This window comes from Styela clava, chromosome 7 (assembly GCF_964204865.1).
Source record: "Styela clava chromosome 7, kaStyClav1.hap1.2, whole genome shotgun sequence".
In the NCBI taxonomy this organism is placed as follows: domain Eukaryota; kingdom Metazoa; phylum Chordata; class Ascidiacea; order Stolidobranchia; family Styelidae; genus Styela; species Styela clava.
Window position 1 is genome coordinate 7,073,677 of NC_135256.1, and position 25,543 is coordinate 7,099,219.

The window sequence follows — 25,543 nt, forward strand, 5'->3', positions numbered from 1 at the left end:
TTTAATGCTCCTGAAGTATGTGCACTAAGATGTCGCATAACCTGAACCCTGGCCTGAACTCAGGTTGTGCGCCATCTTGGTGCGCATACTCCATGAGGTTTTTTCTAATTATTAATAAGAACATCACATTATATAAACACAATATTACATAATACATTTATATAAACACAATACCAATTGCATTTCAGAAAAACGAGCACATAATAGTTTTCCACTTCTTTTTATGGATTGACAGTTTACCATTTTTAGCTGCAATAATCTTTTCACAGTTTATATTATTTTTTATCATATATAAAAATTGGCAAACTTGAGGCCTTTCCTTACGCAGTTTACATTTGTATATAAAATATCTGGCACACAATAAAACACAATTTTAAATCTTACAATATCATGCATTGTCTCTGGTTGTGCAAAACTGAACCAAGGTGAAAAGATGACGTAGCCAGGTTATTTCAAGCGGTTCCACGACATGAGTTCGTGTTTTTGCTGAAACAGTTCTTGGTTTTCGATGCTGTCTTGTATGTTCAGATGTTCGTGGTTTCGGGCTCGGTGGAACGTCTACTGGTCTAGGTCAGTTTGTATCGGTGTATTCGATTAGATTTTTTGTTATCGTATTATACGGTATTGATGAGACGACTGAGTTGAGGAAAAGAAAAGTGAGATTTAACTGAAATGGAGATTATTCCTATGTTCTGTATTACTTTGATTTCAACTTTTCAAGTCATTGAAGGAAAATCGAAGCCTATTATTGCCAGCTTGAATGCTAAATGGAAGTTCACACCACTTGCTTTGGAAGCCAGGTTCGTTTATTTGTGACATATTCCAGTATTCCAATATTGTTAGATTGTTTGTTATTGCTGTGCTGTGCCTACTTTGCTACATCTCACCGCCAGTTGAAAGTCATATTGGTATTTGTGTCTATTTTTTAATCATATCCGCATGTAGCTCGATATTTTACATATGGCTGTATGGAGCTAAGCATATCAAATCGCCTAAAACGCACAGATGATCATCCGGAATCGAGCAAACTATTTCTCTCGTTTTCTCATCGTAACATTACTGATAAGAGAGACATCGCTGGCATTAGTGAGTTCATTGTAGTTGACACAGATGCTTTTCGGACTATCGTAGCTATACTTTGTCAAGCTTTCTGACGTGATTGTGACATCAGAGTATTATTAGGAATATTATATGCAAAAATCTTTTCGCTAAGCCCACTAGAAGTACTTGTAGGCGCTTACTTCAGGAAAACCCTAATCTTCTTGTCTAAATATGCGATTTTTCAATTTTAGTGAGTTTATGGCAGAGGAGGGAGAACATTATTTTTGGAAGTTTGTTGATGAGATGGTGTCAACTGACTCAGAGATTCAAGCTGAACTTACTCAAAGAAAATTGTATGAGTGGTCAATCGAAGGAGCAAACAATGTGCTTGGCACTACAGCAGATTCACAAAGAATCAAATTATTGAAATTTGCACTTTCGTTGCGAACCTATTCTCCAAAAATTGAAATGTTTAATCAGGTTTACATTCTATTGAACGTTAATAACTTATTAACATATAGCGATGTATAACTAGTTCTAAATTTAGTGCAATTAGTATAAATTTGAAGTCATCATTTTATAACATGATATTTTGGATTTGTTTATACCAATTCCTATATCCCCGTAGTAAAAATCGATAATATCCGGCATAAATTGTGTTCAAGTTTGTTAATCTTTCCGGTATATCAATTTTGTATGAAAATTGGTGAATTCAAGGCCACCTTGCAATGCTTAAAAATGAATTGAAAGTTGATAATGTGTTTAGGCACCGTGAAAATGATGATTTTGATGTAAAAAAAAAAATATCAACCAAAAAAATATCCTGTTTTGAACCCAATGCCATCAGTTGAGTATCAAAACTAAACCTACATAAGATACTCAAATCTACATATACACCAAACTTTTGTTTGGACAAAAATTGTTATTTTGATTGAAATTGATTGGCCAGAGAAGCCTAATTTTACCTAACATTACCGAATTTCTAAATCTATCTAACAATGAAACAATATTTGCATGATGAATGAAGTCTTCAAAATAAAAACAGCTTTCTACTTTTTCTAAAAACATTAATTTTGTCTACCTTTTTCTAGCTTGCGCTCGATGCCCCTGCTCCTACCTGCGATGAGTTTTTTGAAGTAAGAGGTCAAGTAACATGTTCTTGGACAGAAATGAAAAAAGCAATAGAAAATAAAAAAGGAGATTCTCCTATTTTGTATAAACAAGATCATATTTATCCAGGTAGGTGTTATTGTAATCAGACAAGCAGTTTGTCTCATGTTGTTCTACTAAAATGGAGATATGTAGGCTACTGATTTAATTATTTATCACGTTATTGGATTGAAATATGAAATCATTACTGATCTAGATGTAGATAATCTTGATGATCTTAAAGTCTTTATATATATCTGAATGTACTTTAAATAGTCACTGATCCTAATTTTGTGCATAATTGGGATTTATTGTTTAGTGTGCTAATCTTCATGGAGTGAACCACTATTGTGACTGTAGACATGTAATGATAGATATTATGCCATTCAGATTGGTTGTTAAAGTCCATCCTGCGAAATTCTTTATGTCAGTGATGTATTTATACCAGGTTCCCAAGCCAGTTTCAATGATACTGTTATCTTGTATGCGAACTTCATGTCGCTAACAATGCCAGATCTCCATGATAGACTTGCTAAAATGGCTGAAAAACATCAGATACAATACGTCCTTAGACATTGGATCCGAGCAAGACCAGAAGGCCCTGTGAAACTTTCAGGTAAGCAGTAGAAAAGGGAAAAAAGAAACATTAAAAATTGTTCGAATACGGTATATATTAAATTTTCATTTGTGAAATAAAATTTGTATCCATAGTAAAATAACATTTGTTGCAATATGTTAGTTTTTTGTTGTTTCATTTTCACTTTTTTCTTCTCAGGATATGGCGTTGAACTTGCTCTGAAAAAAACTGAATATAAAGCTGTGGATGATAGTGAAGTCAAGGGTGAGAGAGTTATTGTTGTTTATATTTGCTTTATGTGACCCTACAACAAAATTTACACAGTGGGTGTTATAACATGTTGAATCATTTTCTTTCTTGACTGGATTCTTACTTTACTGTAGTTTTATTTTATTGGAGTGCGTTGGTTATCAGAATTTAGAAGAAATGATTGATAAAAAAATGAAATCAAATATATGGGTGGCCTATCTAGAGAAGCTGAAAAATGTCTCAAGAATTAGGTTATATGCACTTTGAAGTATTATAATGGTTTTGGGTAGTCATGATTAGAGCTCGACCGATATCACTTTTTGACGCCGATACCGATATATCGGCCAGCTGGTGGCCGATAACCGATATCGCAATGCCGATATTAATATGAATCATATTTTGAGCCACGCTTTTGTGATGCACTTTGTAAGTCTGTAGTTTCATTTTGATTTTTGTTATCATGGCAGTAAGACTTTTATTTAACTAACTTCAGTTAATGCTCGAAAAATGTTATTCTGCAACTTTTCCTGCTACTTCAATATTAGTCTAGCTATTTCCAGGAAAAAGAATTGTTAATCAGACCTTTTTAAATATAACTAAGGACATATGTTAAGGGTATTAAAAAATTATAAATTAATATATTTTAAAGTGAATCGTGATAATGATCCTTTGATATTGTGATAGCATTGGTGCAGTTACATGTGAAATTTTTAGTAACTTTGTTTCCAGAGACTCTCAATACCTTATTTAGTCAGTAATAATGGATTAAGTTTTTATTTTGTAATTTTCAGCAAAATGATAAACAACCATCAATCAATATAGACAAAACCGTTCCCCCAGAAATTCAAAATTGAATTTGGGGAGGTCACAAATTCAGAACTGACATTATTGCTTTGAGCTACCTTCACCATGTTTCTATGATTACTAACTCACCAGCTTCCAATCGATTCTATCTATAGAACCACCGTTTAATGCTGTTACTAAATTTGCATTTTTCTCATTGTGTACTCTCTCAAAAACGTCACTTTATAAAAAGTCATCGTTACTCCAGATGATAACTTTTCAGTTATGACCATGCATGAAATGGCTAATCATAAGACACCGGGAATTAGGAGAGACACCGTTATACCGCAAAATGGAAGCGAGAGAAATATACGCAGGGGCGAGAGCCGTTGCAGCACGCAGCCCGGTGCTTGCCGAGTATGGCCGATATATATCGGCGGTTTACGGCCGATATGATATATCAGTGAACACGCAATATCGGCCCGATATATCGGTCGAGCTCTAGACTCATGATTTTATTCTGTGAAATAAAAGGAAATAAGATCTCTTCAATTACTTCTTTCAATTATTTAGTTACACAATATTTGATGGAATATTCGTACAAATTTTAGTATTTTTCTGTTTTTTATCATTACTCCTTTCACATTTAACATATTTACAGATGATTCTGGCAAACCAGTTAATGAAGAGGAACAAGATGAAGAAATTGAAGGTTTCGATTTCAAGAAATTACGAAAACTTCACCCTGACCTTTCACCTCAGCTGACTGACTTCCGTAATCATCTCCAAGAATCGACCAATGAAATGATGCCGATGAAAGCATGGCAACTACAGGATTTAAGTTTTCAGGTTACTATTTTATTGACCTCAGATTGGGCTGGAATTGGATATTTTAAGCTAGCTGAACACTTATTACAAGACATGTAACAGAAAGTATGGAAATTGAATTGTAAGATTGTACTGGCGTTTCAAATGCTTCTGGTACTTGGACGTCTTTTTTTTTGGTTATTCTCCATGCCAATGGTTTTCAACCTTTTTGTGTGGCGGAAACTCAAGGAAACATTGCAAAGGCTCAAGGAACCTCTGTGCAATTGATTTTATTTGGATTTGATTACATTTATTATAATAAAATATGCCACGAAGCACTAGTGAAAACTCTTAATATATAATTATATTATATTCGTGTATGTGATTATTTTTAAACAATTTGCATATAATGATATAGAATCTTGGATTTGAATGTATAGTTGCGTAACCTCTGGGCTGTGCTGATATAACTCTAGTTGAAAACCACTTCACTGCATTGATTTTAACCATTTAATGACATTGGAATACTTTTTTCGCATGTTTTATAGTTTTGTTTTATCCCAGGCTGCTGCTCGTGTCTTGTCATCACCCCCTCAAGAACAACTTCATGTGTTGAAAGACATCAGTCAGAATTTTCCATTGAGAGCCAGGTTGGTTTATTACTCAGTAATGGCCTTACATCTCAATCTGTTCGAAAATGAAAAAAGTTATCAGAGAATTTAATAATTCGGTTGGTGGGAATAAGAGTTCTAAGCATATATTGGCTTCTGTATGCTAGCACAGTAGTTTGTCATTGATTTCCTTTTATTATGATTTGTTTTCCTATGTTGATATCCTGTTTTAGCTACAATAATGACATCAATGAGATAAACGTTTCGTTTTATTTGCAATAAATTACCGTTTATAGATACTTCGGTATCATGCTTGAAACCAACTGTATTTGAAATTTGTGCATATATCGGTACTCCAGTAGTATGTGTACCAAGTTAGGGTTAGGCCATAATTAGGCTTCCCGCTGCTTGTCAGCAGGGAACCTATTGTATTCCTGTGTTTTATTATTATTATTATTATTTATTTATTTATTTTTATTATTTTTTTTTCAAATTGGTCCTACAAACTTGAAATTCACCTCAAATGTGCAGAAGTTTTCAGCTAGCAATAAAATGCAAATTTTATGCATGAGTGACCACGATTTCACGCTCCAGTGAGCAAAACGCGTTTTCAGTTTTTTTGCGATTTCTCAAAATTGATACATGGTATTGGGTTGAAATTTATAACAATGATTAATGGACATGTTCCGGATGCGATATGTCAAGGATACGCATGAGTGACCTCGGCGATACGCTCCAGTGAGCAATATAGGATTTTACATTTTCATCTTCTTCTCGAGAACGACACTACTTAGAGACTTGAAATTTACATCACATGCAGATAATAAGTCCCCAATCATATATTGCAAATTTTATGCATGACTGACTACGCTTTCACGCTCCATTGAGCAAAACGCGTCTTCGGTTTTTTTTCTTTTTTTCTCAAAATTGATACATGCTATTGGGTTGAAATTCATAACAATGATTAATGGACATGTTCCGGATACGATATGTCAAAGATACGCATGAGTGACCTCGGCGATACGCTCCAGTGAGCAATATAGGATTTTACATTTTCATCTTCTTCTCGAGAACGACACTACTTAGAGACTTGAAATTTACATCACATGCAGATAATTATAAGTCCCTCATCATAAATTGCAAATTTTATGCATGACTGACCACGCTTTCACGCTCCAGTGAACAAAACGCGTCTTCAGTTTTTTTTACGCGGGAAGCCTGTTAAAGCTGCACGCAGCTCTAGTTTTATTCTGATTTTCCTTATTTTAGTTCTATTACGAATTTACGAGTTTGGGACTGTTTGTGTTAGCCAAGTGAATATACTCCCTGCCCATAGGCTTCCGTCCCTTTACACAACTTTATGTGAAGTAAGCGAACAAAATTAGTTACCTCCATATTGGTACACATACTTCTGGAGCGCCTATATATCTATATCTTCTGTAGTTTTGCAGTATATCATTCAGAATAGGATTTTTAACTAACAGCCACTGTTGTTCTGTTTCTTTTTTCAGATCCCTTACTAAGCAGAAAGTGCCAGATGAACTCCGACAGGAAATACAGAAGAACCAGAAGGTAATTTATAGTTTACTGACTTTTCAAATATGCAAGCTTAAACAAAACTTCATATTCGTTTTTGATTTTTTATCAAAGTCATATAAGAAACATGCTATGTCATAGAATTAATCATTTATTTTGTCACGGAAATTGATTTGATAATACTGCCTTTGAAATTTGTATTGGGTTGCTAATATCAAATATTTTTGCAGCATAGTTTTTCAAATGGAGAGTTAATGGAAAGTGGTCATATTTTACTCATTAATGGAATTCCTTTTGATTTGGAAACTACAGATATATACACGTAAGAGTGTTTGCTCAATACAGTCATACCCTTGAGCACTTTTGATTTTGCTTTGGTCATTTTCACTAATTCGCTTGCATTAATTTTAAATTTATTTATTCACTTGCTTTATTTATTGTCTCACTACATTGTATTTTGGTAAACAAGCTAAATCTATCGGATTCCATTCCCTGCTTCAGGCAATGAAACAATGTTATCGATTTGTGTAATTTTTTGCTTCGAGTATGTGAGTGCGTAAATAATCAAGTATTACTCTAAAATCAGTGACAAAACCACAACAAAACCAATCATTACTAAACTTATTCGTCAATTCATTAAGTTGCCTTATAAAAAGAAAATTTTGTCCTGTTATTGAGATCTTCTCGAATGATTTGAAATATACTTAAATGTTTTTCATGTGCCTATTTAGATTCTGAAAAAACCTTCATACACTCTTTTCTATCATTAATTACTGTTTTTGATTTTGCCAGTAAATTTCATTTCATGCATGACGATAACAATTTTTTCTGAATCTGTTGATTTGCTTTAATCCTCAACTTCTCTCACGATTTCTTTTATGAATTGAACTTTTCCAATGTTCATGAGTTTATAAACTATAAGCGTTAGGAATACGCTCGCCACCGCACCTCTGATTACCCTGCGTCAGTTTGCAGGTTCGAATCCCATGTGGGATGGTTATGTGCGAGAGGATTGCTGGACGCCTCTCCGCCATAGGGTGGTTCACGTAACCGCTGGTCAGTTACGGCTTCCTCCACCATTAAGTCCATGCTTCCGAAAACAAATAACTGGCTAACTAATACCATACCCGACATGATCTGGTAACCGGACAAGAGGCCATGCCATGGTTCGCCTTATGATTATGCTGCCTTATCGGCTTTCCTCTCCCTTGGGATGAATATGTAAATCATATCTAAAACATCCTCGTGGATTGATATTTCAGAAATGGTGGATGCACTATGGTTTACGACCTGGTAGAGCTTATCTTTCCATTAATGAGAGAGTTGTATCAACTGATAATCTTGACGTATTTTCGTAAGAATGTAGGTCGTTGTTTAGATCTAGTGCAAGTGCAGAATGTATTTAGAAATGACGATGTCGCATAGATTGTGGATTATTACTGTGTTTAGAAACCATAAGTTGTGGTTTTACAATACTAATGTCGTTGTTAGAATATTAGTTTGTTTTATTTTTCCTTATAAAGTAGTTTGTAGTCCTATTTTTACTTCATATTTCTTGCATGGCCTGCTGCTAGATTTGCATGTTTTTTTGCTTTGGTGATAATTCTAGCTTGTCTATGCCAAACAATCCATTGCTGATGTTATATCTAAATCCAATTTTGTACATAATTTCTCATATTTTTGAGGTAAATTTTATGCCTCATCTTATAACTTGGATCTACTTGCATAAATTAAGTCATTTGTAATTTTTGTTTTAAATATTGACTTTGGTTTCTAACTATTTTTTCTAGACTTTTTGACATTCTTCGATCAGAAAGCAAAATCATGGATGGATTGACATATTTTAATATCAAAGAACAACACATGAAATCGTTCCTTTATCTTGACATAAAATCAAAGACAGATTCGCATTATTTAGACATCAGAGATCCAGCTGTTATTGTGAGTAAATGCAACATATATTGTTCTTGAATGTCACTATGTACCGTATATTATTGATTCTGTGCTATAGTTTTTTTTTATTTATAAATTTAAGTACAAAATATTTCTAAGGCTCATTGTGGTTGAATTTCCATCCTAAAAGGGTAAGATTTGTAACAGTGCATATGAGCGTTATCGTTTTTTTGAGACCAAAATAACTTACCATAGTTTTTCGCTGCTATCATAAATATTATTATCTGAATTCTGGACTATTCATTATTTGTTGCAAAGCTATCAGATTTTAATCTGAGACTGAAATTCAGCTCCGAAATCCTGATAATTTAAATTATTTGTCTATTTTTATGATGAGGAGACTTATACAATTTTTTTGTCAACGTCATGATTTTGCAAGTCCAATAATATTGTTGTTGAATTCTATAAGATATTTCATGAGGTATATGTGGCCATATTATATTAAAAGTTAGAGAGAATGTCAGTCATTAATACGGTATAATAACATTTACAGTGGCTGAACGACATTGAAAAAGATAAGAAATACAAACATTGGCCAACGAATCTTCATGAATTATTACGTCCAGCGTTCCCTGGTACTCTACGCCGATTGAAGAAGAATTGGTGCCATCTAGTGTTTGTTGTTGACCCATTGAATCCACAAATGGAGCATCTTATAACAACAGCCGAAGCTTTGTGGGCAAATGATATTCCCATAAAATTTGGTAAGAGTTTTTATTTTATATCCTGTAATCAGTAATTCATTTTTTGACTTTAACATTGACAGGCATCAAGATAGATAGTGTAGATAGATAGTAATCTATAGATATGGTTTGATTTCATTTTTGATCTTTATTCCTTCACTAGTTTGTGTCTTCTACTGGAAAATCCTTGCCTGAACCATTCATTTTGCACTTCAAATCCTCATCGCAATTATTTGTTTTAAGTTTCACAATTATCCCAACTCGCATACTATTATTGAATGATATCTATTACTCAATATTTTGTCCCATCCTTCAGAAGATGAAGTACTTACTAAAACTGTTCTCTTACAAGAGGCAATTTGCTACATTTATTCCCGTTTAAAAACATGAATTAACCAAATGTCAGTTATTGCAATAGCTTGAACACTTGTCATAACAAAATTTGTAGCATTCATTTTTCATGGACTTCATATACATATATCTGCCATTGGCATCTCATATTGAGGGCAGAAAACATCATTAAAAGATTAACAATACAGAACTTTGTTCAGCAATATGAAATAAGTATATAATTAGGTATTTTTATTTTTGAATTAAGGTTTTGTTTTCATTGTGAATGATGAAAAAGAAGTGGATGGCCTAACAGATGCTGGAGTTGGTCTCATAAGAGCTTATAATTTTGCTAAGAGTGAACTTTCTGGAGATGAAGCTTTCACATTCTTAGCCGGAGTGAGTTTTTATCAGGATACATAAAAAATGTTAAAAGTGAAAATTCAACCTTATGAACTGGCTGCAGAATGTAGTTAAAGCGACAATCACTTTTTGAAAATAATGACAATGTACTCATTTGTCAGTAGAGGTTACGCGAGACTAACTCTCAATCCTTCCTCAATGCCTTAGCGCTGGTGGTTCCGTATGTGTATAATGCAAGGATGCTGTAGCAGGAGTAAACAGTATTTAAACCGCATGATTGTTCTTTACTTGTCATTTCTGTAAACTGCTTGTCTGAGGAAGTCTGATTTTGGTCAGACAAAACATTACAGTAATACATTTGTGTTAGTGTGCTGCAGGAATTGCATAGTACTCATTTGTGACTGATTATTTCCGTGACTCACTTTAACTGCAATGAAGCCCATATTCAGATTGTTGATACGAAATGTAGACATTCTCAGCTGTTTAAAGATGCAAAACTAAAATTAACTTCGAAACTTTGAAAATTTATAAATTTTTCCAAGAGTATGGAATATTTTTCACTCACACATTTAGTACACGATGTGCTTTGGCTATGGTCATCACTTTGCATATGTTAATCAAATTGTCGTTCACTGCACTTCCTATTTGTATTAAACAGATCAGACAATACAGATGAAATTGTGTGGATAGCATGCTCTCATTGTAGCCTAAGCAAGCTACATTTCCATTTTTTTAATTTACCATGCATTTTATACTCTTATAAATATGTTTGATGTGAAAAATCAAATGGATATAAACAGTAAATATTAAGTTTTTGCTTTTTTATGTTTTTTTACTCTTATCAGATCTACAAATCATTGAAAGATGATAAAAAATTGACATCAGATCATATTGTTGAGAAAATGAAGAAGAAATTTCCAGGAGAAGATTTAGAATTAATACTTGGAGTGAAGTAAGCCTTTCTATTTACGGTATTGATTATTTTTCTCACAGCCTTGTTATACATCAAGCGTGGCCAACGCGCCAAACGCCAAGTCTGGAGTGGTCGCGCTTGATTTATAGCGAACAACAAGCTAAAAAAAATTTCCCCAACTAGTTTTTTCTTTCGTGTTCTATAAGGGATGAATACAATATTTTACATGCCCAGAAGACGCTATATCTGGGGTCAGGACTGGACGGACTGGTGAAGCACATTATTGCATGCCTGGTGAAGCGCATTATTTTGTCTATTAGGAGTGTGCTAAATTTTATTCACAACAGTAGCCGTGACATCAGAATGTCCAATTTGGTGATAATTATTATCAATTCTGAATGAGCTAAGAATTGTCAGTACTAATTCACTTTTGTGTGTGACTTTATTATCAATGGGCCAATCAAATATTTTAATCGAAGACCTTAGTCAAAGATAGGGATGCTCACCATAATAACTTGACTTGAGGAGGTTACTTATTATCTCTGTATGTATAGATCTGATTATGATGAAGATAGAAGATCAGGAAAGTCGTTTTATAAAAGTTCTGGATTAACTGGGGATGTTAATGTGTTAATGAATGGTGAATTACTTTTAAGTTCTGAATTAAATGAAGAAAATTTTGAAGATGTAAGTTGTCGTTAAAATTTTCGTTAATTGACATTGAATCAAATCTCGCAGCATTAGTAAGAGAGAATTAATTTTTCTATAAATTTCACAAATCTTTTTCATTGACGTTGGTTTGTGTTCTCACCATATTTTGCAAAAAAGAACATATTGCGAAACCTCAATTTCTTTTCACTCTCCAAATTGATTGCACTTTCATATTTATTGATAGATCGTTATAGAGAAAGTTTTTGAAGCAACTCGTTACTTACAACGTGCAATATACATGGGTGAAGTCAGCGGTACAGCAAATTTGTTGGATTTTTTCATGCAACGCCCAGAAGTTGTTCCCAGATTCAATGATATTATTCTTAAAGATGAGCCTAAGTTTATTAATTTTCAAGGAAAAGCAGTTGCAGGTAAGTAGAAAATAGAAATACTGTCTCTAAATACCGTATATACTGTCTCATTGAGCCTTCTCTTCTTATCATTTCAAAGAAATTTTCTAATCAAGCTTCAAGATGGCTAAGTATCATTGCCTCATCCACATATTATAGTGGCCGCCACATATCAACAGTATTTCTCAAATTTATGTAGAGTACTCTAGCTTTTCGGAATCCTGTTAATGTAGATGATTCATTTACATTGTTGATTTGAATCATTTCAATTTCATTTAATTGTATTCTATATACTAACATAGCTGTCCTACGATGCATGTATTTTATGTATATATTATTGATAAGTGCCAGAAAAATAAAAATATTAGAGATTATTGTCATTAACTCATCTGAATAACTTTTCTTTACAGAACCAGAATACTGGGATAAGAAGAAATTCCGAGATCTATCTAATACAGAGCAAACAGCAACAGTTACAAAATATTTAAAGAAATCGTAAGTATTATGGATCGATTAACTATGACAATATCAGAATTAAGTTAATTTGTTCGTAATTACTTGATACTTTAATTCATTAAAACAAGGGCTTCAGCCCAAAAGGGTGAACCTTGAAAAACTGTTTTGAGATATGAGGAAAGCATATATTTTTGATTTTCAAATTGCAGCTTTTTACTTTGGATGAGTATCGCTTCAAACTTCAATCAGAAAACCAGCTTGGAAGAATTTATTCAATTTTAATTTTTTTAAAATTTAGATATCACCCTTGTCTTGGAATCCACGAAATATAATTCAGATGCAATATTTATTCAGAAGTCTGTAAACCTTGCGCCTAACTACTATTTTGTGAGTGCAGTGTCTGTGTTAAATCAAAAAATCCAAATAAAGTTTACATATCAATCTTTTTGTAAATTTTTTAATTTTTTTCGTGATTTCCATCTTCACAATAGTGCTTTTTTCAGCCACTCCATTAATTTAATTTTCAGATATTTAGCTAAATCAGATAGCACTTCGATTATTCGACCTGTGACGATGTGGATTGTAACTGATGTGGAGACTAAACATGGAAGACTGCTTGTGCAGAATGCTTTGAAACATATTGTAAGTTAACCTTGTGATTCCAAGTATTAAGACAAACACAGAAAAATAGCAGGAATAATATACTTTTTTCAAGATGTTTTGTAAAGATGAACTTCATGTAATACTTTTAAAAACATATTATGCAAGTGGGAATGCACCTCATCTTCTGTTTCTGATATTCGAAATCTCAAAATTGCAATTTTATTGCTTTTATTCAGTCTTTATCATTTACTTGTATAGAAATGGAGTCCGTATCACAGCATGTGTGGTGCCTTTCATGACAGTAAATTTAACTTGATTATAGTTGGGTTGTTTTGGCGAATTTTCTGGGTTAGCAGCCATGTAATTTGCTAGTGGAACATGTTAATAAATTTGAGTTTTTTTTTTAATTCATCTTCAGAAATCTAGTGGCTTGTCTCGTGTTGGAATCATTTATAATCCATCAAACAAAGAAAATGGAGATGGATTTTTTGTAAGAGCAATAGAAGCAACACTTGCCACTCAACAGAATAATAATGCGAGAAATTTTATTCTAAAAATTGTAAGTATTTAACAATATTAATGCTATTGGTTCGATTATTAAGATGATTTTATTGATCATTAAATATAAGTTACTTATAACAATATGTATGCATGAGGGGCGTAAACTTCAGATAAGATTTAGCTATTGTGGAGTCATGATTGACCACCATATATGAATGTTATCAACTTTTTGACATATCAACGATATCGAATGAATACCAAAGCACTTATATACATTAGTTTTAAAGCTACATGCAAAGCCAGTCAGTTGAATCCTGTTTTTTTCCATTTCTTTGATTTCAGTTCTGACTTGCAAGTAACACCAATTTAACTGTACTATTTCCTTATGCAGACAAAAGAAGAGAATGCAGAGGCTTTGGCATCGGGAACCAAGAAGTTGCCTGATTTTTATGTTGGTGGCATGGATGAAGATAGATTTGATAAATTGTTCCAACAATCACCTAAAGTACTTCTGCCACATATTGCTTCACAATCCATATTCTGTAAAAATGTGTTGAATTTGAAGAAAGGTGAATCGGCTGTTGTTGCAAATGGAAGAGTAAGTAAAAAAACATACACCAGAGGTTTCCAAACTTAAGTTGAGACTTTTCATTTCAATTAGCAACAAAAAAGTGGTTTTGAAATTTGGCTACATGTGAAACACTTCCAGATACGCCTGATTTTTTTTAAATGACAGAAGCACGTGATGGATTTTTGGTACTCCAGTAGTGTGTGTACCAGGTTAGGGTTAGGCCATAATTTCATTGCGATTTTTCCTATTTTAGTTCTATTATGAGTTCAAGGACTGTCTGTGTTAGCCAAGTGAATATACCCCCTGCCCATAGGTTTCAGTCTCTTTACACAACTTGATGTAAAGTAGGCGAACAAATAACAAAATTAGTTTCCTCATATTGGTACACATACTTCTGGACCGTCAAATTTTTTACTTACAACAAACTATTTTCTATTTTGCACACAATGTTATTGAGTTTTCTTCTGAAGGATCAATGTGCCTGGAGGAGCTTCATTTTAAAATTCGGGAATTTTTTGATCGTTCATTCAGATTGTTTATTATATTCTTTCAGATTATTAGTCTCCCTGATCCCGAGGTGGAATTTGTGACAGCAGATTTCAAGCTTTTAGAAACAGTATTATTATCATCAGCAACTCAAATGATTAAAGAGAATTTAGAAAAGGAGGGTTTGACTACGAGTGACACTGCTGAAGGTTGGTTCGAATGAAGTTGTTTTATTTATCATGTGTTTTTGTTTAAAGCGAGTCTTCCACACCCTTAGGGGTTCTTTCGTAATATGTGTACCAGGTTAGGGTTAGGCCATAATTTTATTCTGATTTTCCCTTTTCCTTCCTTTTCATTTAACTTGCCTAATTGATCTGGAATTACCCTGAACAAACTATACTTGGATACTACCAAGAATTAATTGCCAATAGCAAGCATATTCATCGTTAGAATACTGAAAATATTTGTTTGCATTTGAATCAAAGTATGTTTGTTGAAATTGGTAAATTCAATGTTTTAATCCCACTGTAGACTGTGAATATAACCAAGATCACATTATATTGCTGGGTATTCCCGTAGTGTAGTATGTGTACCAGGTTAGGGTTAGGCCATTATTTTATTCCGATTTTCTTTAGGTTAGTACTATTACGAGTCGGGGACTGTCTGTGTTTATCAAGTGAATATACCACCTGCCCATAGGTTTCAGTCCCTTTACACAACTCGATGTAAAGTAGGTGGAAAAAATTAGTTACCTCCATATAGGTACACATACTTCTGAAGCGCCTATTATTGTATTATGTTCTGAAAATTTACATTGCATTCGTTTTATTTATACAGATAGTGATCTCATAATGAAGCTGACATCGTTATTGTCAACACAACCTCCTCTTGAATCAGAACGTCGATCATTGCAAGTTGCAGGATCTCAGCATAGTGTTATACAAATGGAATCGAGAGATGAATCTATTCCAGCGTTCTCAATTGTAGCTGTGTTGGACCCAGCTTCTGAGTCTGCTCAACAAATCTCAGCTCTCATATCGGTGAGGATTAATTTTTCATGAACAATGTTAAATGGGTCATCAGCATTTTTCAGTTTGTATTGAATGACTAATAGCGATGATATACGGTTGGTTGCTGTCTATATTGACTGGTTAATTGATTTTTCTTCTATTCTCTAATTTTCACATCACTTTGATACTGTGGTTTTCAACCCTTTTGGTGAAGCAGAACACCACCAATGAGACATTCCAGAGGCTCGAGGAACTCCCGCACAATAGTTTAATTGTTTTTTATTGTCTGAATTGTATAAACTATAAGTATATATAAAAGAAAACCTAGTAATGACAAAACAAAATGATCTTTGAGTTTAATAATCGTTTTAACCAATATGCATGTATTAATATAGTCTCTCAGATTTTAACAGAAACCTGCGGAACCTCTGAACTGTAATGGCAGAGCGCTAGGGTGCCGCGGAACGTGAAAATCACATACTCACTACTCTAATATTTTAACAATATTTTCTCTTTTTTTTTTTCAGGTCTTATACGATGTTATAAACACTCAAGTGAAAATCTACATGAATTGCCAGGAAAAATTATCAGATATGCCAGTTAAGAGATTTTATAGATATGTTCTGGATACAGAACCTAAATTTAAGGTTTGTTCTGCTTTCTTTCTATTGAAATATTTAGGGTAGTTAAATGATCCAACTCGCATAGCTGTTCTACTTTGCAATTTAACTACCGGTATTTGCAACAAAGCTGTGAAAGTTTGAAGTCTAATGTGTAAAAATTACATCCAATTCTGACCCATGCAATAATTAGTTATTTACACTCGACCATGTGAAATCAGCTCCAACTGTTTTATTTGGATTACAAAATTTTCACTTCAAATTTATTCCTTGACTTATAGTAATCATTTATCCAAAATCCTTCTAATATTTTCAGATGTCCAACTATCTGTACGATGGACCTCTTGCGAAATTCTCAGATATGCCTCGAAAAACATTATTGACAATGACGATCTTTCCACCAGAAGGATGGATGGTAGCTGCAGTAAAAGCTGTATATGATTTAGATAATATCAAACTAGAAGAAGTGTCTTCAGCGTCAGTTACTGCTGAATATGAATTGGAACATTTGTTACTGGAAGGACATTGCTCAGATGTTATGACAGGTAGGAGGCTTTGTGTTATTTTATGGCTGAAATTACATTCCCTCCAGAAGTATGTATACCAATATGGAGGTAACTGATTTTGTTCACCTATTTTACATCAAGTTGTGTGAAGAGACTGAAGCCTATGGGCAGGGGGATATTCACTTTGGTAACACAGACAATCCCTGAACTCGTAATAGAACTAAAATAAGGAAAATCGGAATAAAATTATGGCCTAACCCTAACCTGGTAGCTGGTACACATACTACGGGAGTTCCAATTTGTCCAGTTCAGTCTTCTGAAAATGTATTTATTATATTGTAACTTCATGGCAGAAATGCACGAATACACAGAATTTTTTTACTGGTAATCACATCCGAATTTTAATTACAAGTAGGCAGAGTTCTTATCCGGATGTTTTGTTTAATAGGAAGTCGACCAGGTGGTCTCCAGTTCACACTTGGTACAAAATCAAATCCACTACTGGTTGATACAATTGTGATGGCTAATCTCGGATACTTTCAACTTAAAGCAAATCCTGGTGCCTGGTTCTTGAGATTGAGAGAAGGAAAATCACAAGATATTTATGATATTACTGGGTAAGTTCATTTCTTCAATTCACTATATCGTTCCACGGAGCATAATTCAAAACTTTCTGTTCAAATCCTAATACTACTGCATGCCACTTAATACAGGGTATAATATTTTCAACCAGAAAAATTTGAACCTCAAATGTACTTGCTTTGTGTAGCCCAAAGCCTTGTTTCATATAATTACAAGGTAAAATTAGATCTCTAAACCCTGTTTTTCAAATCATTGATTCATTGAAGAGCCAATAATATGTGATCGATAATTTTTTTCAGGCATTCAAGAACAGATTCACCACCAGGAAATAATAACATAACAGTTCTAATGGACAGTTTCAAAAGTAGAGTTATTATGGTTAAGGTTAGTATTCACCAATAGACATTTCAGAGTTGCCATCAAATCTTCCTGATATTTTCAAGGCAGCAAATGAATTGCTTCAAATCTCATGTTAACGCGCATCCCCATAGTGTCAGTTGCTTTTTGTTATTTCAGTAGTTGCTCTTAGCTTTACACAGGGATCGTTCTTATTAATTTCTGAGCGAGTTCTTTTGACCTTGGATTGAGCAAATGTTCTTAAAAAAATCCTCCAGTCTGAAGTTTTTTTTCGCTATACGAACTTGCAAACGCATTTATAATGTACATGTGTATAGCTTCCATACCCAATTATTCAACTATAATACTGAGTTGCACTTAAGAAACTCAATTATGGAAAGTGATTATGATGTTCATCTGATATTTTTTGAAGGTCGCTTACATGCACCTTTCGCTTTGAACAAGGGCCTTCACAATCACCCACTGATATCTCAAAATATATAAGAAGTATCATTTGTAAGGACCGGAATCTTTCTGGTTCGACATTGCCTGCTCAATTTATTACACCCTGGGTAAGAAAGGCCACATATGGCTTGGACCCGGGTTGTATAATCTACGATGGCAACAAAGTTAAGCCTAATTCGACCGCTAGGCCAGTGGATTTCAACCTTTTCCCAATAAATTCCTCCCTTTTGGATCGTTTTATTTCTCCCTCTTAATTTAAAAAAACTTTTGGAATCTCCTGAAGTATGCGCACCCAGATGTCGCACAACCTGAAACCTAACCTGATACACAACCTGAGTTCAGTTAGTGCGCCATCTTCGTGCGCATACTTCAGGAGGTCCAAACTTTGTTTCCGTTGTTTGTTCAATCTTCATGGGTCCTTATCCTTTGTTTCGCGCTGGTAGCACTCTAGCTATTGTGTAGTTTGAATAGTTTATATTTGCCCATAAATATGTATAACATAATGCTAAATATTAAACAATATTAATAAAACTAGCCAAATATAGAGTAACGTTCCCTCCCTGATTTTTACCTGCAGGTATCAAAGAAACCTGAAAAACTTGATGAAGACCTGCTTGATGACGACAAAGATAGTAAAAAAGAAGGATCACCTGGAATATGGGATTCAATAGCAAAGTTTGTTTAATTAAGAGCTTTCTTAGTTGTTTCGGAATGATTACTATCCTATGGGGGATAATTATGTACTTGAGGATTGCTAGACCAAATGATTATGTTATCCATTTTTTCGACTATTTCTCACCCAGGGATAAATATGGAAATCCTATCCTATTACTATTGTTACCTATTCCTGTTTTGGCAGTATATAATACAATATTCAGGATTTTTAGAATTATAATTGTTAGGATTTTTAAGTATTATTAGTCTTTACATATTTATAGTTTGTACAATTCAGAAAATAAAACACAATTAAACTATTGCACAGGGGTTCTTTGAGCCTCAGGCATGTTTCATTGGGGTTCTGCTCGATCAAGAAGGTTGAAAACCACTGATTTGGACTATGTTGCAATTACAATTATTTCATTATCTTTAATTTATGAAATATATTGTATTTTTGCAACAGCACGCTAACAGGTGGCACAACAGGAGGCGGAACTGCTTCCCAAGGATCAGAAGATGTTTTGAATATATTTTCACTTGCATCAGGACATTTATATGAAAGGTTGATGAGGATTATGATTGTCAGTGTGTTAAGAACCACGAAAGCAAAAGTCAAATTCTGGATGTTGAAGAATTATCTATCACCCCATTTCAAGGTAAGAATGTTGATACATAGAATATATCTGGGCTTTAGTTACGTTCAAGTCAGAAATGAAGTAATTAATAAGCCGGAATGAATAGAATTTGACATAGTTCGCTTTCCTGTTGATATTAATAGTTTTTTCTAAAATCTCCATCTGCAGTTCTGTACCGTTGCCATCACCTCCTAATCACCCATCTGTGGTATGTAAATTGCAGTATATTTATAAACTTAAGTCTTCATTTTTCCCTGCTTAAATTAAAGTAATTATGGATGATTATATTTCTAGAACTTCATTCCCAAAATGGCAGAAAAATATGGGTTCGAGTATGAGCTTGTTCAATATAAATGGCCAAACTGGTTGAATCAACAAAAAGAAAAACAAAGAACGATGTGGGGGTAAGTTTGTTTGTTATTATGAATAATAATGGTCAATAATGCACTGTTTGAATCGTTTTACACTTCTGCTTATAACTATGAGTGCTGATGATAAAATGTTTGTAAAGATAGAGAAGCTTTTGATGTTTCGATCAAAATACAATTACATAAAATCTATTCTTTATTATTTGGTTGTATAGTGCAGTTCCCAGAAATGCCATTTTTGCAGATAATGAATTGTTAAACTCCAGGCAATATTTGTGGTTAGCCATAAGTCTAGCTGTGCTTAAAGCTATGATTGCTTAATAGTTTTACTGGATTTTTGCTTTTAGATACAAGATCCTCTTTCTTGATGTGTTGTTCCCTCTTGATGTTGACAAAATAATATTCGTTGATGCCGACCAAATTGTTAGAGCTGATCTCAGAGAACTCCGTGACCTTGATTTAGAAGGAAATCCATATGGATATACACCATTTTGTGATGACCGTAAGGAAATGGATGGTTTCAGGTTTTGGAAACAGGGATATTGGCGGCAACATCTTGCTGGTAGAAAATATCATATTAGGTTGGGATAAATATTTATTATAATAAATAATAATAGTGAATGAGAATCAATAAAAATAGAGCCCCCCATTGTGGCTTAACTGCATTGGTGCTTAGCTGACGAACAGTGAAAAAAGTTAGCAATTTGTTTTACCTCTGCTTATTGAGTGGTAATATAAAAAACTCATTTATAGAGCTAAAAATTGGGCGCTCCTGAAGTATGTGTAGCAATATGGAGGTAACTAATTTTGTTCGCCTACTTCATACGTAAGTGTGTAAAGGGACTGAAACCTATGGACAGGGGGTTGAATTCACTTGGGTAAGACAGACATTCATCAAACTCGTAATAGAACTAAAATAAGAAAAATCGGAATAAAATTATGGCCCGATCCTTACCTGGTACACATACTACAGGAGTACCTTGGCTTATTAGTTGGAATATACGGTATGTATACAGCTTGAAATCTAACTTTGTTTATTTTTTTTAGTGCAATTTATGTTGTCGACTTGAAGAAGTTCCGTAGAATAGCAGCAGGTGATAGGTTGAGAGGACAATACCAAGGTCTAAGTCAAGATCCAAACAGTCTTTCCAATTTAGATCAAGATCTTCCTAATAATATGATTCATCAGGTATTTTCTAATCTCCCTTTAAACATACAAGTATCTCTTTGGATCTAAAACCATCTTACTGACTTTATTTAATTTCAACTTCCTTTCATTAAGGTTGGAATAAAATCTCTACCACAAGAATGGCTCTGGTGTGAAACATGGTGTAGTGATGCTTCAAAACCAGCTGCAAAAACTATTGATTTGGTAAGTTTATTTCTGTGACTCCCACAAGTTGCATTGACTTCATTTCACTTGTCTCTATTAACAAAGTTTGCAAATTCAGAGACAAATATACCAGTCAAAAGGTTTTAAATTGAATGTAATCAAGAAAGAAAAACCTAAAAATATTATTATTAAGTGAATTTGTGTGAAATGCTTTTTGTAATTTTTGGTGAACCTAATTTCCTATATTTTATGTGATATTTGTCTTCTAATCTAATGTTATCATTATGTTTTGTGATTGTGATATACCACCATTAAGGTCAGGCTTCAGTTTGAAGCATTTTAAATAATTAAAAAGAAACCTATTTGAATATAATCATGTCACCTGAACTATGTTTTATAGTGTGGATGTGGACTTTTATAGTCATTCAACCAGTTAGTACTTCGACTGAGATCTTGTACTGCCACAATACTGTCACATTTTAGTGAAAACAAATTTTTTCGTTATTTCTTTTCAAGTGTAATAATCCCAAAACAAAGGAGTCGAAACTGACTGCAGCTGTTCGAATAGTTCCCGAGTGGACAGAATATGATAATGAGATAAAAACTTTACAAAAAGAACTTGAAGATACAAGTAATCAAACATCGGAAACTCATAGCAGCGCAGGAAATAAACATATTGATAAAAATGATAAAAAGCAGCCATCTAAAGGTGAGTGATCTTGACCCCAAAACTTGGGGAAAAAAATTTCCTTATTATCTGAACAATATTTTTGTCATTTATATTTACACTACCAAACTAACCCCGACATTACAAACATTCTTCAATTCGAAGCATATAAATCATATACATGTGCAGTTAATTATGGTTAATGCCATTTAATACTGTGTTGCTGCGAAAATATACCTCCTTTTTGTTTGGCTCACAGTTAAAAAATATTTGACTTCATGATAAAAAGAAATATTTGAAGTATAAATTATAATGCATCAAAACACTACATGAAATTTTAATTTATATTTTACAAGTATAGATGTAGTAGCATAGTTGTCTCTTATAACCATTCAAATTCTTTTTACAGAAGTTCATGGTGAATTATGATGAGAACTTGGTATCAACTAGAAAATGTTTGCATTAGGAAATTCAACTAAATTGAACAGTGGATCCCTTCGAACTTCTACTTATTCAGAGTGCAATAACTCCATCACACTCTCTCAAAAATATTTTACTGATCATGTTCCACCCAGAATTTTTATATTTTAGCCTGATATAATGTTTCATTAAAAGATGTTGATGCTCTTTGTCAAATTCGAAAACTAATGAAATTAGTTTTCATTACATTCCATTGTTGTTGGAAACAGGGAAAATTTATATTTCTATCTTTGATAGATTTTTATATTTCGCCCCAGTAGAACCAATTTAGCCTATATCACATTCCTGATGCGTAATTAGTGAGTGCTCTAAACCCTTCAGAGTAATATCTGATATTCCTCACAAAACATTTTACAAGTATGAAACCTGAGATGGCTAAAGCAACCCTCATTTTGGACATAACTACTTCAGTTTCAAAATATTCATAGGTTACAATACTGAAACAATACGGGACATAATACTTAGATATCCACCTCAGAATGTCCGATAGTATCACAATTTCCCACCCATTACATGCCAAACTATCAAATCTAGAAAAACGTCTATTATTGAAAAATGTGACAGAAGTTAGTTTGGTTCTTACGGCACAATCTGAAATCGAAACCCATAATGACAGAAGATCAAAAGGAGTTCATTTCTCAGTAATATGAAATAAGCTACTTTGCGGTTCGTTTGCAGCAGTTTTGTGCATCGTCTGTTCAGTGCCAAATCCTTCCCATTGGAAAAAAGTGTGAATTAAATGAATATAGGATCATGCTGTAATGAAATTAGTAGACGTGATATGTATGGGTAGTTTATTTGCCTCCTTTAACACAATTTTAGCTGATAAATAATTGGTTTTCTGCTTCAATCCTTTAACTGTTTTTTACAATTTAAAGTCAAGATAGCCCCTTGATCCTCCATACTGTTTAGCAATTAGTTACTGGTTAGTTTTACTGTTCTTTACTTTGAAACAAATTATCAGGCAGTAATCCCTCGGATATATATACTTTCGTATCAAGATAGATCTTGAATTTTTACATTCTTACAAATGATACCGGTATGTAGATATTAGTTAATTATTTTCTGATAGGAAAACGAAGTCAGTTACAAAAGTTCAAGATGACTTTATTTATCTCTTTGAAATGTGTCCATTGGTACTAATATATCTATCTGCTGCTTAGTGTCATTGCCTAAGATGTCTCAGCTGGTTTTTCTATGTCTTTTTTCATATTGGTAGACTGGTAGTGTGAATGGCAATTTTAGCGTGACTGTTCTGCTTGAAATTATGAAGTACTTGATCAAGTCCATCCAACTGTGATAGTCAACAAAAAGAATATTCCCTGTTTACGATATATTTTGCGTCAAACTTCATCAGAGTACTTGGTACCATAGGGCAGGGGTTCTCAAACCTTTGGTGTCGCGGACCCCCAAAATAAATTTTAAAATTGTTACTTTCAGATTATTATTCCCGAGCAAGTTAAAAGTACTTTATTTATTCTAAATGCTGAACCTTTTTTAATAGGGTTAACACAAGTCATAAATAAATCTAAATTTTATACTAAAGCTGTAAATTTGACACTTGACGAACATTTTAATAAATTAGGGATCGAATCTTTTCTTTTTTGACATTTTTGGAAGACTTAATTAAAGGGCCGTTAGTAACGTGCGCTATTTCATTTTGTTACAATCGCCGATTTTTTCCGTCAGCATGGCGTGTTTTAAACATCTTTACGTCGCTGTTTATTCTCCCTAAATCAAAAATTTCCCTCGGCATACATGTATTGTTACACAATGACGACGTTAATTGCTTTTTTGTTCTCGTGGGGAATTATGAGTTCAATGTGAAAAACATGTTACCATATTATAGTCATCGGCGACGAAATGCTAAAAATAATAATCAATGAAAAGGTAAATCCACAACTCAAATTTCTTGATTGAAAAGCGGCATTCTAAAATATTTAAACTGAAACTTGAAATGGAAGATCACACTTTGGTTTCAGCAGACTCACCTCAGATTGAAAACGCTTCTATAGACATTGTAAATCGCAAAATTTGGTGTTATGTTAAGTTTTCATCGTAGTAGCTGCGAAATCGAAACACAGTCAATTGTGCGCGCGATTTACCTTTTTTTTCATTTCGAAACTACCGACGCAGCCGCACGAAATCAATGGTGCGCGCGATCCGCGATGTACCTTTTTTCATTCTGAAACTACCGACGGAGCTGAATGCAATAAAATAATTTTCAATTGTTCGTATTTTCCCCAGACATTGTGATTTTTTAAACAGCGATATCTTGCTTAAAAATAATCTCAAGTGCGAAAGAACAAATCAAGTTTGACAAATCCCAAGATCGCAAAAATACGACACCAATTTATTTATAGTTGGCAGTTTATCACATATTTTATGTTATTTTAGAATAGTATTCTTTCATTTTAGTAATCCTAATAGTAATCTCGAATCAAACGTGAGTAACGATGAGCACAACTACATTATACCGACGAGACACGTCAAATGCTCCATCGGTCTTGGATTGAATATTTTACGCAACAGAAATCTCGTTATCCGTTATTTTAATCGCGAAAAATGTTGCGCGGAAATTTCCGATTCCAATTTTGAACCACCTCCCTCTTAAGAATCCTGGCTGCGCTACTGCTCATAAATAATGTCATTTTTTAATTCCGGCCCTTTACCATATTTCGAGGCTATATTGTTGTCAGATGTTATCAAAGCTGTTATTGCTTCTTTGAACAGTTACAAAATTTTGAGTCAGTATTTTGAAGAGTAATCGAATAGCTCGCGGAGCCCCTGGGTTTCTCTCGCGGAGCCCTGGGGCTCCGTACGGAGCACTTTGAGAACCTATGCCATAGGGGGGGTGTCCTAGTAATTTGAGTGCTTGAAAAATTCTTGGTGCCAATATTAACCACACATAACCAATTATCACTTTTTTGGTTGTGGACCTCTGAAAGTTTCGACTCCTTGTTTGTACTATGCAAATGTAAGAAAGTGAAATTATTCAAAGAAACTGAAAAACATATTCTTGGGAGAAATAAAGCTATAGTACATTTACTTGTTTTATCTGATGCAGTATTGATTTATGACTAAAAATGCTGGTAGCCTATTGAACATTATTTTCCTGGAGTATTTTCAGACTGTTTGAACCTATAACTTAAGGTTTAGTTGTGAATTCTTTGGTCTCTGCCAGCGTAAACATTGTGACTTTATCCAGTGA

General features: G+C 33.7%; 1 protein-coding gene across 1 annotated transcript; it reads left to right on the top strand.

The window, feature by feature from the left end:
• The first annotated feature begins 480 nt into the window (after positions 1-480).
• On the top strand, positions 481-25,543 carry LOC120327819 (UDP-glucose:glycoprotein glucosyltransferase 1-like). The gene is made up of 33 exons (XM_039394180.2): positions 481-800; positions 1,293-1,521; positions 2,133-2,280; positions 2,639-2,806; positions 2,966-3,031; positions 4,461-4,648; positions 5,171-5,256; positions 6,729-6,789; positions 6,984-7,075; positions 8,544-8,694; positions 9,200-9,410; positions 9,988-10,118; positions 10,928-11,034; positions 11,550-11,682; positions 11,891-12,077; positions 12,467-12,551; positions 13,040-13,154; positions 13,534-13,674; positions 14,008-14,214; positions 14,741-14,882; positions 15,511-15,713; positions 16,211-16,330; positions 16,620-16,848; positions 17,258-17,426; positions 17,691-17,775; positions 18,770-18,867; positions 19,313-19,505; positions 19,779-19,888; positions 20,200-20,433; positions 20,900-21,041; positions 21,135-21,224; positions 21,702-21,894; positions 22,262-25,543. The coding sequence occupies exons 1-33, from the start codon at positions 673-675 to the stop codon at positions 22,279-22,281; spliced, it is 4,662 nt and encodes a 1,553-aa protein (XP_039250114.2). The 5' UTR covers positions 481-672; the 3' UTR covers positions 22,282-25,543.

What these genes read in the sequence shown, in the direction of transcription:
- LOC120327819 (XM_039394180.2), top strand. Translation starts at nt 673, where the DNA reads ATGGAGATTATTCCTATGTTCTGTATTACTTTGATTTCAACTTTTCAA. An exon ending in ACAAAATATTTAAAGAAATC is followed by an intron (nt 12,552 to 13,039) that starts GTAAGTATTATG and finishes TTTAATTTTCAG; the next exon opens with ATATTTAGCTAAATCAGATA. An exon ending in GTAGAGTTATTATGGTTAAG is followed by an intron (nt 17,776 to 18,769) that starts GTTAGTATTCAC and finishes TTTTACCTGCAG; the next exon opens with GTATCAAAGAAACCTGAAAA.